Source organism: Meleagris gallopavo, chromosome 7 (genome assembly GCF_905368555.1).
Source record: "Meleagris gallopavo chromosome 7, MGAL_WU_HG_1.1, whole genome shotgun sequence".
Classification (NCBI taxonomy): Eukaryota; Metazoa; Chordata; class Aves; order Galliformes; family Phasianidae; genus Meleagris; species Meleagris gallopavo.
In genome coordinates this window covers 21,951,593-21,966,595 of record NC_139410.1, presented here as the reverse complement: position 1 = coordinate 21,966,595, position 15,003 = coordinate 21,951,593, and the positions used below count along the sequence as shown (strand labels likewise).

Sequence of the window (15,003 nt, the reverse complement as noted above, 5' to 3'; positions counted from 1 at the left end):
GGGACCCTGCTCTGATCCCAGCTTTGCCTGCTTTGGAAGGTGGTGGCTCTGAAATTCATCCCCAAGGTGGGGCGGTCTGAGAAGGAGCTGAAGAACCTGCAGCGGGAAATTGAGATTATGAGAGGCCTCCATCACCCTAACATCATCCAGATGCTTGACAGCTTTGAGACTGACAAAGAGGTAAAGGGGCCTGTGTGGGGGCAGGTACTTTTGCTTGGTTGGGCAGGGGGTGTGGGCTATCACCTGCTGTCACATCTGACTCAGGAGATGCTCGTTACAGCCTTCCAGGGTTCTAGCAGCATTTATACCCAGCCAGGTTTGTTCAGTGCTCAGTTGTATCCCCACTAATGTTGAGTGCTGCAGGCCTGTCTCCAGCCTATTCTTCTCCCTCACGTGGCCTAATTGGAGTTTCCTGCTCTCTGGACATGGAGAGACCTTATGAGGGAATTGTTTTAGGACTGGGACTCAGCCTACTCATTGGTCAGTGTTTATCAGAGCCCTCCAGTAATTGGGCAGTAGATCAAAAATATGTTCAAGGGAGTGTTTCTACCACTGGGCTCTGAAATACCATTATATGCTTGTCCTGTTCCTTTACACTTCCCTGACTTTTGCTGTGTCTTCCAGATAAGTAGAGCTACAAAGGTTCAGTAGGGATGTGTCTGGGGATGTGCTTAATGCCTCCACACTGCTCCTTCCTCCAGGTGGTGGTGGTGACTGACTATGCAGAGGGGGAGCTATTCCAGATCCTGGAGGACGATGGGAGTTTGCCCGAGGACCAGGTGACTGGCCAAACAGGCTTTGCTGCAGGATGGAGGGAACAGGACTTTTTAGTAGGCAGAGGGCTCTGTTGTGAACCTGGAGACATCAAGGGGGTGAAGATCTCTGAGGCTTTGGCTGGCAGATTCTGAAGGGGAGGGGATGAAAAGGCAGCCAGACTGCAGGCAGTGGGTCACAGTGATCCCACTGACCTCGTTCTCCCTGATCCTTCTACAAGAGCCAAAACACATGGCTGTTGCCTCGGCCTTCGGCTTGCTCCTCTATCAGAGAGGAGCTGCTGGCCCAAGGCTGGGGCAGGTCCCTGCCCCAAACAGGGCAAGGGCAAGAGTTGGGGTACTGGAATGAAGCTCTCGTGTCTCTGGCAGGTCCAGACCATAGCTGCCCAGCTGGTCTCTGCTCTCTATTACCTGCACTCCCACCGCATCTTGCACCGTGACATGAAACCCCAGAACATCCTCCTGGGCAAAGACGGCGTCATCAAGCTCTGTGACTTTGGGTGCGTGCGGGTGACCTGCTAAGGAGGATGTGTAGGCTTGGGGCATCCAAGGAATGGCCTGGGGCTGTAGAAGAGAAGGAGAGATGTGGAAGGGGACTTGCATTCTGCACATATTCAGGGGTTAGCAGGGGTGGGAAATTTGGGACTCCAGAGGGGATGGGATATTGATGACTCACGGGGTCTCCTTAGGAGCTGCAGTGGCTGCTCCAGCCTGAAATGGCCACCTGTGTTTTGCTCTGAGCAGGTTTGCACGTGCTATGAGCATCCACACCATGGTGCTGACTTCCATCAAGGGCACTCCGCTGTACATGTCTCCTGAGTTGGTGGAGGAGCGGCCGTATGACCACACAGCAGACCTGTGGTCTGTGGGCTGCATCCTGTATGAGCTGTTCATGGGCACACCTCCCTTCTATACCAGCAGCATCTTCCAGCTTGTCAGCCTCATTGTCAAGGACCCTGTCAAATGGCCTAAGGCTATAAGCCCGGCCTTCAAGGTAAGGAACAGAGCCCTGTCTGTGGTGTAGGACCCATTGATGCAGTAGTGGTTTTGGCTTTGTGGCCTGCTCTGATTGGTTGTGCTTAGGTTTTCTCTCCCCTGATATGGATTTTGGAAGACAGTGAAGGGATGAGATCTTGGCTTCCTTGGAGGAAAGCCCTTATCACTGCTATCCCTAGATAAATTGGGAAGCTGAGGCAGAGAACAGAGGAATGATTTACTTCGCTAAGAAGGGAAGTGTCTTCCCACTGCCTGTCTGCCATCAGCACCAGACACGCTGTTTCTCAGGGCGAGACAAAGAACCCAGGGGTCCTGAGTGTTCCTTCTGAGGAAGACTGGTGGGAGCACACATTTTTGCATGTGTGGTTTCTGACGTTGGCACTGTGCTGCCTTGTAGAGCTTCTTGCAGGGGCTGCTAATGAAGGATCCCCGCCAGCGCCTGTCATGGCCAGAACTACTCTCCCACCCCTTTGTTGCTGGACGGGTTACTGGTGAGTACCAAATCATTTCCCCTTCTTTCTGCCTGGAGACTGGGAGCACTACCCTACCATTCTTTTTTTTTTTTTTTTTTTTTCTACCCTGGTTTTTGCCTCCTTCCTCTCAGCTTCTACCAACCCATAGCTCCTGCCCCTGGGGTTGCTCTGGGTCCTCCAGGATTCTCCTGGGATTGCAGAGCTGGTTACTCTCCCTGCATCTCAAGAAAGAGCTGCTGAAATTCTGCTCCTGTCTTCTCAGTGATTGATGACACAGAAGAGCATGGGATCTCAAACCCCTTCACCACCAAGCTGTCCCCAGAGCTGCAGGCCCTGAAGGAGCAGCAAGCCCATTCCCTGGCCCCTAGGAGTGGCCAGTCCAGAATCCTGAGAAAGGCTCGGCAGAAGATGGCTGAGGAGGCACAGAAAAAGGTGGAGAAAAGTGTGGGATTCTCTGGACTGCACCCCATGGTTATGTCAAAGGAAGGGCTCTTAAATGGGACCGAGGGGAAAGACTGAAGGAAGGTGGGCCAGGCTGGTGTAATGGCCACATACAAGGCAGGATTGTGGGGTCATTGTTATGGTGGGGCTCTTCTCTGACTGAGAAAATACTGAGTTTTCCTGACCAAACTTCTCTGCCCTCTCCCAGGGGCAGCTGAAGGGAAACACTACATCTGTGAAGGACTCTGGCAAAGGACACACCAGACATAAACCCAGAGCAGCTTTTGAAAAGGCAGCCCTTGCGGAGGAGGAGCTACCAGCATCCTTCAAAGAGAAGAACTCAGGTGTCCTGCAAGGAAAGAACAGCATAGCAGAGTGGCAACTGGAGGAGCCTCCTCCAAGCCCACGGTGAGGGAAGGCTGGGACTGGGAAAAAGAGAGGACAGTGGGGTAGCTCGTTGACTGGGCTGTTTCCTTGGCCAGGGAGCACAGCATCACACAAGATTATGAGCGGGAGTTTCCCCAGCCAGAAGCACCTCTGCAGCTTGGTGTTGGCAGAGCAGAGCTCCAAGGCAGACAAAGCATCGAGGCTGTGGACCTGGAGGGCGAGGTAAGATGGTGTCCTGTGATAAGGACATCAGGGCCCAGTCCCTAGGGCCTGGTACTCAGACTCTGGGGTAGGCAGAATCTGTGGCACCAACTCTCTCTTCTCCATGGTCAGGAGCTGGAGAGTGATGAGGAGTGGCAACACCTGATTGAGGCCACAGAGCCCTTGGCCATGCAGCTGAGCACGCCTCTGAGCCTCCTGAGGGACCCAGGCTTCCGGCACCGTGTCCAAGCCCGGCTTGCAGAATCTGCTCAGCAAGTGAGTGATGGCTGGTCCAGCTGACTGAGACTGGGGACGTGGATGCTGCCTTCTTTCCTGGGATTGGGTTGGGAGCATTGGGAGATCCCCTGCTTCAGCTAGCAAGGAGTCCTACTGCTTCCCCAGGAATCAGAGCTGCCTACACACTTAGCTTGTCATCTCCTCAACTGTTGTCCCTTGCCCTAGAGGTTGGGGGGCAGCCACGTGGTTGATGAAGAGGCCTTAAGTGATGGTGGTGATCGTGAGTCCTTCTGTCTTCTTACTGCCCAGGTACTGGAAGGGATGCTTGAGGGAGCGTCCCATCTCCGTCCCATACTTCGTGTCGTGGGAAATCTTCTGGCTACCCACTGTGACTCTGAGCTGCTGAACCTCTTTTGCCGAGAGTTGAATGTGCCGTTGTCTCTGCTGCATCTGGCCAAGCAGATGCTGGAGAGTGGCAGCACCAAGCAGGTGGGTGTAGAACCCTAGACAGACTGGGTCTTCCTCAGTTCTGCAGTGTGCCTGTGCTGTCACAGGTGTCTGTGTCCTGCTGGAGCTGGTTCACAGGACCAGTGTCTCTTCCAGGCCCTGTTTAGAAGGGGGAAGAACTTGGCAAGGAAGGATCCTGCTGCAGGGGTGACAGGTTGGCAGGCAGACAATTGCCACTTCATGTTTCTTTCTGCTTCCTGCAGCAGCCCTGGTATATCACAGTGCTGACAGACCTCATCATGGTGACCACAATTTACTTCAGCAGTGAATGCAGCCTGGAGGAGAGTGGGCAGGACAGGTAGGGGCGGGGCAGGTGGGGCAACATGGTGCACTTTGAGGTCTCTTGTGGCTGCAGTAGAGAAGTAGGCAGGAAGGAGAAACTGTCATGTGGGGAAGCATCATGACAGATGTCACAGTTCTTACAAATGAGTACTTTCCATGGGGCTAATACAGGGGAAGGCACAGCTGATGAGTTCAGTTGTGCTGCTTGCCCTTTGCAGCCAGGGCTGTAAGGACCTGACCAGATCCTGTCCTCATAGCCAGTGACTAGGTTTATCTGTTCTCCTTTGTACTTGCTGCCTTCCCAAGCCTACAGACATTCCAGGAGAGTGCCAACCACTTCCTAGCCCTGCTGCCAGATCTGCTGGCCGAGACAGCTGATAGTGAGATGAAACTCTGCCAGCAAAGCCTCCTGGTAAGAATGTCCCAGTCTCCCTGTTCCCCCTCTGTCCTCCCTTGACCAAAGCTGTGGGCTTGGGTGCATGTGTTAGTGGGGAGAGCTGCCTGCTCTGAGCTATGTGGCCTGATGCATTCTTGTCAGGGCCACTGTTGTGGTGTTTTGGTTTTTTTTTTTGGGGGGGAGGGGAGATCACATGCAGAAAGAACCTCTCTGAGGGACACCTTCCTTGGCTGTACCTCTATGTGTACCCTTCTCTCAGCCACTGTTACTCTATGCAGTAACAGTGGGACTTAAGTGGCTGAAGAGGAGACATTGGTCCCTGAAGCTCTAGCACCAGAAGAAGTGTTCTTCTCCCATCTCTGCTGTCCCCCCCTAGTTTCCTCTGTGATTGTTTGTCTCTACCCTCCCACTTTCCATCTGCAGTAATAGCAACCTTTGTTTCTCCCCCAGTGCTTTACCCTGCTCTGTGAGAGCCTGGATGTGATGTGCCCCTCTATCTCTTCCCCCTTCTATGCCAGCCTGCGAGAGGAGAATGAGCCCCTGCTAGACAGACTCCTTCACGGATTGATCTCTGAGCAACCTGCTGTGCAAGGTAGCACTAATGGCAGCTTATCACTTCCTCACAGGGTTCCTGGCAGGCTTTCCTTCTCTTTCAAGCCCTTGAGCTGTATCAGAGCACTGACTGCTGTTGCCAGGAGAAGGTGGCTGAGCTTATTTGCCCAAATCCCTCAAACATCTACCACATGGGGCTCTCCTGTTCTCTTCCTCAATCCGACCCTTATCATCACCCAAACATCTCTTAGCCTTCGGCTCCATCCTGCTGTTCCTAAGCACCCCTCACACTTAAGATGTGTCTCCTGAGTTCTGTCCTTTCCAGGTGCAGCAATGGAGGCCAACTCAACTCACGACCAGAGACAATGCATGGTGGACCTTTTTACGGCTGCACTGGCGGCTGCCTGCAGCATCCCTCTGGCACGGAACAGCTGTCGGGAAGCCAAGCAGCAGGTCAGGCCACTTCTCTTTGCAGGGCAAAGAGGTGTGGTCTCCATGAGAGCAACAGCCCTCTCCTGGAGAATCTCTTTTTCAACAGTAGAGTGGAGGGCTGGGGTCCTCTGAGTTTGCTGGCAGAGGGGCTGTAATTTGCAGGCTGTTCCTCCTGATCTAAGAGCTGAGCCTCAGGAGTCTAAGAACTGGGGTTAGGAACATGGAGAGGGGGAACTCCAGGTTCAGCCCTTAATGGTTCCTGTCTGCCTCAAGTTAGCCATTAAGTAAATGAGTCTAAGGATTCCTGAGTCAATTAAAAGATTCACACTTAGGGTCTGACATAGTGAAGGGCTAAATAAAAGATTAGATTAACAGAGAAATGCAAAGGATTCTTTGCATTTTTTTGATATGATTTTTTTTTTTTGCAGTTTTTGATATGAACTGTAGAAAATCTGAAATTAAATCAAACCGAATAAGAGGAAAAACAAGAATGCAGATTTATGATTGATAATTGAGTTCAACTCTAAGTCAACATGGAAAGAAGCAGAGCAGGAATCTTACCTTACTCGTGTCAGCTCAGGGACTATGCATCAAAGCAGTGCTGGGTCATGGCAGATGAGCATGCATGTGTGAAAGCAGGCACTGCTGTGTAGGAAGCAATGCCTTCTGTTAATCTGTTGCTGGTATGGAACTTCTTAGTCTGTGCAATGCTTCAGGTGCCTGAAGTATACAACAGGCTGATTTCTACAGGTTGCTCAGGAGATAGCTGGAAAGCTTATGGATGGAGAGTGCCAGCAGCTTGGGAAGTTGCTGCGGAAGCTGGAGCACTCAAATTGCTCCTTGAATGTTCTCAAGGTAATGACCTCATCCATTTATCTGGCTGTTCCCAAAGGTGTCTGGTCCCCTGGCCTGGGATTAGGAGCGTGGGGAAGTGGGAGCTGTAGGTTCAGCCCTTAGTAACTCTGGTCTCCTTAAGTAATTGAGCCCACAGTAGCCATGGAGTGTGACTAGGAAGGCCTGATCAATGTGTCTGTCACCTGGGCAGCTGTACAGCCTTTCCCTTCTGTCTTGCAGATCCTCTATGCTGGCTGCTATGCTAGCCCGAGTCTGTGCCAGCACCTGGGGAGGAGCCAGCAAGTATGGGATTTCCTCATGCAGCTCTCAAAGGGCAAGGTAGAACTTCACTGCGGCCCTTGTGATTGGGTAGGAGTGCATGACCCATTTCTTTGGGTGCTGCTTACACCAGGCTGGGTGTTTTGGGAAGACAAGTGTGTGATGGAGCTCAGTCTGTAGAGTGCAGTTGTTGTCTTCCTTTCAGGTCTCAGAAGCATTCCCTCCTCCTCTCCCCTCCCAGTCTTGCTGTTCCCCTGTGACTCCTGCTCCCTTGGCAGGTCCCCATGGCAGAGGTGACTCAGAGGGTGGCCTGTGAGGCCTCCCTATACCTGCTGACACTGCTTACCCTGCAGTCCCAGGCCTCTCCTTCCAGGTAAGCACCAGCTTTTATCTATGGGTAAAATAGGAGCATTCCCTGTCCTGTACAAGTCTCTGCCCTACACCCTACTCAGAGCTAGGCTTCTGGTCCTGCTGATCCCTCTGATCCTGATGCCTAGATGGATGCTGGGGATGCACTAGGAACCCAGAATGGGCAAGGAAGCTCTGTGAATGAGGAATCATTTGTCTTCCTGCAAAGTGGCTTCTTCCCATCCTTGGGAGTATTTGAATGCTGCTGCTCAGTTGGATGTAGAGACATGGAAATACAGTACTGTGAGGAGGGCTTAGCTGCCAGTGTCTCACCTCTGGTTCCTGCGTTTCAGGCTTGAGGAGGTGGTTACCTTGGCCCTGGATCTGCTCACTCAGTCTCCTGTCATATCTGTTGTGGTAAGTCTGTCCGTTCTGCCAGAGGTACCGTGAGGAATCCTGCAGAGCCCCACATCCCATTTGGGTTTTACTGTTGCTTCCTCAGGGTGGGATGGGATGGGTGCAGCTGATCTGTCCTTGCCCTGGTCTAATGGATTAAGAGCGGATAGGCAAGTCCTAAAGGTGCTGAGCTCTGTTTCTTCTCACAGGGTGCTGCAGCATTCCTCCTGACACAGCTTGATCAGCGTGGGGTGCCTGTTGCACTTGGGGGAAAAGAAATCTTAACAGCAGTAACAAGCGCACTGATGGAGCCTGCTGAGGTATGGAATAGGGCCTGAGGAGCAGGGGGGCCTTGCTGTCACCCCAGTACATAGGTTTGCAGGCGAAGATGGAGTAAGAAAGGGGTCTGGTGCTGCTTCCCTCAGAGCAGTGCTCAGATCCAGCCTGTCCCACATTCTTTTACAGCTGCATTTCTCCCTGCCTATGGGTGCTGGTCTCTATGATGGGATCATTTTCCTCCTGTTGAAGCTGCTTGCACAGGTACCAGCCTTCCTTTCACCCTTTGCCTGGGCTGGGTGTGGGGATACAGAGGCCAGAGTGTGGATTGGTGATGAAGGATGGGAAAAACAGGAAATTGTAGAGCTTTAGCTGAACTGTGCAACCCCATGAAAGTTACCTAGGATTGTTTGTGAAGCTCAGGAGGGTTGATGGGAGGCTGATAGGCAGAGGGAGTGATTTGTGGATGTATCAGAGTGGGAGAGAACAGAAATGCCCTGAGACTGGTGCCATCAGCAGGGGCAGGAGGGCTGCTAGGTTCCCTCTTTACTCTTTGGGCCATCCAGCCCTGGCTTCTCTGGGACCATGGGGCTGGTAGAATCATGAACTGGAACCCTGGAGAACAGCCTGGAAGCCTGTTAACACTTTTCTCCCCATATGTAGGAGGACGTGGCTGTGGAACAGAGCTTTGCGGCCTCAGAGTTGTGGAGCATGGTGTGGCATTGTGTTCCTGCAGTGCTTTGCATGGGTGGCAGTGGAGCAGCACTGGAGGGAAGCAGCCCAGAGGCAGGGCCCCCTGTGGCAGAGCCAGACTGGAGCCTTCTCTCCCCTCAAGGTAGGAGCTGTGGGTGAAAAAGGCATCTGTCCCATACCCTACTCCGCATCCTGCACTCAAGCTTGCTCACATCTCTGTCCCCATCATCATCTGATCCTAGGGCCAGAGGGTTCAGGGATTGTTCTTGAGGATTGTTGACCTTCTCCAGAGAGTGAGAGTTCTATGCAGCACTGGCAGACAGAAGAGAGGAGACTTTTTCAGTCTTCCCTAATTTTGCCTCTCTGCAATGCTGTTCCTCCTGCAGGCACACTGCTTTTCTTAAGCCTGGCCCTCTTCATCTTCACTCATGAGACCCACCGGTGCCTGCCTCAGCTCACCCAGTCCCATGGTGTCCTCATGATGATGCTGAAGACACTGCTGTCTCCTCGCTTCCTGGCGTGTCTGGCACAGATGTGAGTTGGAGGGCCGAAGTAGGCAGTGCTCAACAGCTGATTTTTTATTTTATTTTATTTTTTTTTTCCGCCCTCATCATCTCTGTATTAAGCCCAGTCTCTCTAACAAATTCAGGCAAGCAAGGGAGAATGGAGAGGCTGAGCTCATCCCGGCTGTAGTGATACAGGCCTGCCAGCTCCTCTGTTTTCCTTTTGCCCTGGATGTGGATGAAGACACCATAGCATTAGTCATCGAGGCAGTGAGAGACTCCCAGATTCCTCCCCAGCTACTGCAGGTACCCTTCTACCCCCACATTTATCTTCCCATCCATAAACTGGAGACAATTCTCCACATTGCAGCCCGTGCTGGCACTGCTGTTTGTGCCCAGGTGGGGACAACACTTGAGTGCCATACAGCCCTCAATGCAAGGATGATGCCCTCAGCACTACTGTGTCTCCTTTCTCCTTAGGTCTGCTGTCACCATCTGCCTTTCTCAGACACTGAGCTCCCCATGAGCCTCTTATGCCGCCTTGTTGTGTCCGATGAGCAGGTCACAGACCAAATAGCAAGGGAGGCTGCTGCCTCAGAGCACATCATTGCCTACTTGAGTACTGTCTTGTTTTCAGGCAGCCTCACGCTCACAACTGACCTCCTATCTCTCTTGACTCATGTGGCTCGGACCTGTCCGGAGCATCTGCCCTTCCTCCAGAGGATTTTAGGGGTTCAGATATGACCTACCAGGCACTGACCCACCTACTCAGCCACCAGGAACACTCCATACGGGCCAAAACCTGCATTCTGCTGGGCAACCTGCTTCGACATAGCCATGGCTTTCCCCAGGTGTTGCAGAACCAGACTGGCTTACTGGAGAGCCTGCTGGTGTGTCTGGCTGATGAGGATGAGGCTGTGCGCAAGGCAGCCAGCTTTGCAGTTGGTAATGCTGCTTATCATGAGTCCTCCCCAGCTGGGACTCTGGGCAAGGCCGTGCCCAGGCTGACGCAGCTGCTGAGTGATCAGCAGGCCAAGACACGCTGCAATGCGGCCTCAGCCCTTGGCAATTTGGGCCGGCGCTCGGCAGAGCTCGGGGAGTTGCTCATTGAGAGCAGGACTCCCCACATCCTCCTGGAGGTGGCCTGCCAGGATCCCCAGGCCAGTGTGCGGGAGGGAGCACTTATAGCTCTGTGCGCTGTCAGCCGGCACCCTGGGATACAACAGGTATCGGCCCTCACCCCTCTTGTGGAACAGCTGGTGGCATTGAGGGGGTGATGCAGGGCTGATTGCTGTACCTCTGTCCACAGGTGTTGCTCTCCCTCAGGGCCAGTGAGCAGCTGGCTGCGCTAGCCGGCAGTGACTCCTGGCCCACAGCTGGGGGCAGCCCCCGGCCTTCATCTGCACGCCACTGCCAGAAGCTCATCCGCCTCCTCACACCCCTGCAGAGCACCTGAGGGAGCCCAGTGAGTCCTTGCAAGCTACGTGTGCCTGTCTCGTGCCCTGCGCTGATGAGAAGGGCTGAAGCCAGCACTCGCCCCAATGCTGGCATCGGGATGGGAGAAACGCTCCTTCTGACCCTCAGTGACTACTGGCTGCCCCAGGGAGCTCTGCCTGGCCTCTCCAGCTGTGCCCTGGATGCACTTGTTAAGAGCTGAGGATGACGACACCTTCAGCACGTTGCCGTGGCACAGCCGGGCTGCATATGGCTCTGATCAGAAGCGTCAGTCTGGGGCGTTGTACCAAAGAACCCTTCCCATGCAGAGCTTTTTTCGGAAAAAGTGCCTGCAGTGCCGATCTCCAGGACCCGAGCCCTCTTTTAAGGGCATTATCAGCCGCAGCACTGGGCGGTGGCCGTGCCCCACTCCTGCCGTCCGTCCTCACTGCGTCCCTCTGACTGCCGCCTACTCGGCCGCCAGGGGGCGCCGCGGGCGCGGGACGCGGTGCACGCCGGGAGCCGTAGTCCTGCCCGCCGCCCGCGGGGCTGCCGGGATGCGCGGTCACGTGGCAGCGCGGCGCCGGCCGGGATCCCCATGGTAACGGCGGGCCGTCCGCGGGCGGCGCAGGTCGGGGCGCGGCGGGCGGTGAGTACGGGCCGAGCCCTCCGCACCCCTCTCGAGGGCCGCGCCCCGCTTCCCGGTGAGGAGCGGGTCCCCGCGGGAGTCTCCTCGCTCCCAATCTCCTTTATCGGCGGGGCTCCCGCTTTAAGGCCTCCTCCCGGGAAGGGCTTCCCCTCCCCCCGGGAAAGGCCTCCGTCGCGGCCCGCCCCGGGGCTCGGCGGGGCCGCGCTGTGCTGCGAGCGGCCGGGAGGGCGAGGCGCGGCCTTCTCGGCACGTGGCTGGAAGTGCGCCTGCGGGCTGCGCTGCCGTGTGTCCCGGCCCGGCACGTGCTGTGCCCGGCACCCCGACCCTCCGGCACCGCCGCTCTGGGGTTGTTTGGGGGCTGCTTCCCCACTGAAACCTCTGCCTCTCCCCGTGTCTTCAACGCAGGCAGCTCTGCTTCTGAGAGGCAGCCGTGTGGGGTGAGGTGGTTGCAGGGTGTGTTTCTTCTAGGAGTGCTGAAGCTCCGGTTTTGACTGGGAAGGGTCTTCACCATATACCTGGGGGCTTTTTTTTATTATTATTATTTTTATCCAAAATATAGTAAGAAAAGAGGCTGGACAAAGAATTGGTGTGCTTTGAGCTCATTGGCAGTTCTTGTTTCGTTGTTCACTGTTATTTTATACTTGCACCACTCACCACGAGACTTCCATGCTTACGTTGCCTGGCTGTGCTCAGTCTGGGGCACAGAAACACTGAGAGCAGAGTGACCTGTGCTGCTGGCTGAGCTATCTCCTGCTGTTCCTCCCACTGTGAAGCTGGATGGAGAGTGCTGTCCCTTCAGCTTGCTCTGCCAGGGTCTGCAGGAAGATGCTCTGGACCTCTTCATTGTAACTGTCAAGGCTGTGAAACGCTGCATGTTTTAACTGCTTATTTTTAACCCAGATTCATTTCCATGCTTTCAGCTGCATCATTCCATCAGCTACAGGGTGAGGAGGTATGATTTAGGGCAGGGACTTTCCAGCTTCACTGGTGAGAAAATACAGAGCTCTCTGCTTTGCTGTCACTGACCCCCATTGGCGGCCTGGGGACTGTGGGCAGGGAATCTCTATCCTATCAATACCAAGAGGCTGCTATGAAGGCTCAGGGAAATGCCTTGCCTAGCCCTTGGAGCTGGTGGGGCAGAGTGGCAGCCTTGCTGCTTGCTACCAGTTTTGCTTCACGTTCAGGACTTCTTGTTCTTTGTCATTGCCGCTGTGCTCACAGAGCGGTCAGCCCACTGCTTCCTTTAGTGTCCCATTAGCATAGAGTCAGCCCTCTATTATTTCAGCTTTCCCTCTGTGATGAAGCCACAGCTTTTCTGCCTAATCATGCTGAAGTCCCTTGCCTCATCTGGCACCATGCGCTGACGTCCTGAAAGCAGCGAGAAATGTTCAAAGCCCCTGTGACTCGGGCAGCTGAGCTCTTGTCATCCAGTGCAGCATGGAGGCCCCGACCTGCGCAGGGAGCAGCTGCTTGCTTGTGCCCTGGGCCGAGGCCCTGGCTGGGCCCCAGCTCTTGGTTTGGTGCCTGCTGCCTCTATGGCTGCCTGCCTTGCCACTGCATGGCTTGTGAGTCCCCTGCCTTGCAGGGCTGTGTGATTAAAGGGTCACTTTGGGATGCAGTGCCCTTCTCGCAGTTTCTCTCTTTGGTGTGGAGTTGAAAGTCACAGCTGTTCAATGGAAGTGAACAGCCTCAGCATACAAGCAATCCCTGGATGCAGGTGGAATTTGCTGACACATCCAAACCGCATCTGGTTTCTTCCTGGTGTCTCTCCTTGACCGGAGTGGCCAAATGCAAACTTTGGTAACTTGCAGTCTGCTCTGAGTAGAGGAGGAATTGCTCATTGTCCCACACCTTTGGTTTTGCACCCAGAAGAGGACAGCTGTCCCATGGGCATTTCTGGGGCAGCTGATCTGTCTCTAAGCCTCATTGTCCTTGCACATTTGTTTTCATGGCTGGCAGCAGCATCCCATCCTCTTCTCCTGGAGCTTACTGGTGGCCTGATGTGTTTATGTATGGTGTTACGCAACCCCATGCTGAGTTTGGGGCTGCTTGTTTTTTGGAGCTCACCTAAATGAGAGTGATGTTGGAACATGAGTTTGCATCTTGTTGCTGGGCATACCAGGAGCTCAGGCACGCACAGTAAATCACAGTGCTTGATTTTGTTGAAAGCTTTAATGTTTTTAAGCTGAATAGGTCCTTATGAAAGGGGTATTGGCTTTAAATCCTGTTTGTGTTGTATTGTAGTTAACTCTCTTGTTCAGGCATTAATGGAATGCTGTAAAGCTTCAAGTGAGGGATGTGGTGTGACCTCAGATCTCCCTTATAAAAAAACTTGATCCTTTCTGACTGTAAAGAGCAGGCTGAAAGCGTGGCTTAGAAAATAACACCAGATCACACATATCTGACTTTGTTTCCTTTCCACTCCTGTGACTTTTGGATGCGTGAGGCTGACAGCACATTATCAGGTCAGCTCACAGCCCATGCATTTGCAAGCTCTTGTTATTTTAAGTGTGTCACCACAGCTGAGTTTAAAATAACCTTCCTGCTTAAACTCACATGTCGGAGGCTCGCTTTGCGCCTGGGCTCTTTGGGGCTCATCTTTTCTCTAGAAGCAGCTCTGCTAGGAGCCCAACAAGGATAGGGCTGGAGAAGCTCTGCTCCACTGCTGCCTCTCGGTGGGGCACACGGGGCCAGGGCACGTGGTGGTCCCTGCAGTGTGTGAGTCGTCAGGGCCGTGGCTGTACTCCAGCTGACGTCCCGAGCAGGCTGTGTGGTAATAAAAGGTGCTAGCTGAATAACTGTGAGCAGGTGCAGCTCTACAGTCACCGTAATGTGACAACCTTGGCCTCTTTATTTATTGTGTGTCAATAAGCCCAAGCCAAAAATCATTAATTACCAGTGATGATGTTTGGGTTGGATTTCCAGCCCTGCCGCTTCACCCTGGGAGCAGAGCAGGGCTTTTCCCAGCTCATGTTTCCACAATAAAACTTCCAAATGTTGTTGTACTGCTGTTGTGAGTGCCAGTGGGGACTGCTGTCCTTTGACCTTCCTGGCCAGACCCCTGCCAGAGGCACAGGTGAGTGAAACAGTAAAGGGGAAACCTCACTGAAGGGTGCCCAGCAGTGACGTGGTGGCTGTCTGGAGCCACAGGGCTGTGGCAGCTGCTGTCCTGTGGTGTCCACTGCCTGGCACCTGAGAGTGCTTGCATTCCTTCTGCTTCTTCTGGACGTTCACTAGATGCCTCACTGAGCTGTCTCTAAGGTCACCCAAAGTGGAGGAATTTTGGGGAGACACTCAATGCCCATTGCTTGGGCGTTGTTTCTGGGCCCAGCAAGCCTCTTCCCTATCAGGTTGATGCAATCTCCTTGTCCTGCAGCTGGTGTACCACCGTGTATAAGCCTCTGGTGCGCTCCAAGTCCCTTGTTACAGCTCTATCAGGACAAATCACTTTTATTTTTATAGTGAGATGAGGCGGGCATAGCTGCAAAGCCTGGAGGGATGAAGCACAGGTGGCTCCCGCTGGGTGGTCACGCATGGCCAAGCTGCCAGCAAGGCATGGTGACCTGTCAGTAAGAGTCCCTTTCAGGCCAGGACACTGGGGATGCCTCCGTTAACCTCTTGATATTTTAATTTTAGGATTTCATATCTGTTTTCCTGGTGCGCTGGGGTTGCTTTGGGGTTTGAGTGTGCTTGTTTGGCTGGGCGTGCAGGTGCCAAGCTGAGACACTTGTTTACTGGGGGAACTCGAGCCAAGCGGATGGCAGCATGTGAGCACGGCCTCCTTGCCCTGTGCTAATCGCCGTGAATGTCACAACACGGCCGGGCTGCTCGCTGCACACTGATCCGGTGACACGGCACGACCCAGTTCTGGAGGGCGCGTGCGGCTCCTGCAGGAGTGTTTTGGTGAGTAGTG

The 15,003-nt window shown here is 53.9% G+C and overlaps 2 protein-coding genes across 8 annotated transcripts in view; both read left to right on the top strand.

The window, feature by feature from the left end:
- STK36 (serine/threonine kinase 36) overlaps positions 1-11,673 on the top strand; it is a 12,340-nt gene extending 667 nt beyond the window's left edge. Inside the window, 26 exon segments of the mRNA XM_010713620.3 lie at positions 40-180; positions 702-779; positions 1,143-1,273; positions 1,518-1,767; positions 2,167-2,260; positions 2,505-2,674; positions 2,892-3,091; positions 3,166-3,292; positions 3,404-3,547; positions 3,818-3,997; positions 4,219-4,313; positions 4,604-4,709; positions 5,145-5,286; positions 5,572-5,699; positions 6,429-6,533; positions 6,753-6,851; positions 7,070-7,164; positions 7,493-7,556; positions 7,745-7,855; positions 8,001-8,075; positions 8,475-8,646; positions 8,891-9,038; positions 9,154-9,313; positions 9,488-9,734; positions 9,737-10,233; positions 10,317-11,673. Of these exon segments, the coding sequence (XP_010711922.2) occupies positions 40-180; positions 702-779; positions 1,143-1,273; positions 1,518-1,767; positions 2,167-2,260; positions 2,505-2,674; positions 2,892-3,091; positions 3,166-3,292; positions 3,404-3,547; positions 3,818-3,997; positions 4,219-4,313; positions 4,604-4,709; positions 5,145-5,286; positions 5,572-5,699; positions 6,429-6,533; positions 6,753-6,851; positions 7,070-7,164; positions 7,493-7,556; positions 7,745-7,855; positions 8,001-8,075; positions 8,475-8,646; positions 8,891-9,038; positions 9,154-9,313; positions 9,488-9,734; positions 9,737-10,233; positions 10,317-10,463 (3,906 nt within the window). The 3' untranslated portion in view covers positions 10,464-11,673.
- The window catches only part of TTLL4 (tubulin tyrosine ligase like 4), a 23,037-nt gene continuing 18,987 nt past the window's right edge, over positions 10,954-15,003 (top strand). For 6 of the 7 annotated variants that reach the window (XM_085228500.1, XM_085228501.1, XM_085228497.1 and 3 more), the window contains exon 1: positions 11,819-14,993. The gene's annotated coding sequence lies outside the window, so the exon portion shown is untranslated. Of the gene's footprint in view, positions 11,091-11,818; positions 14,994-15,003 lie in introns of those variants that run through there. The other variant, XM_085228494.1, reaches the window with a different exon arrangement.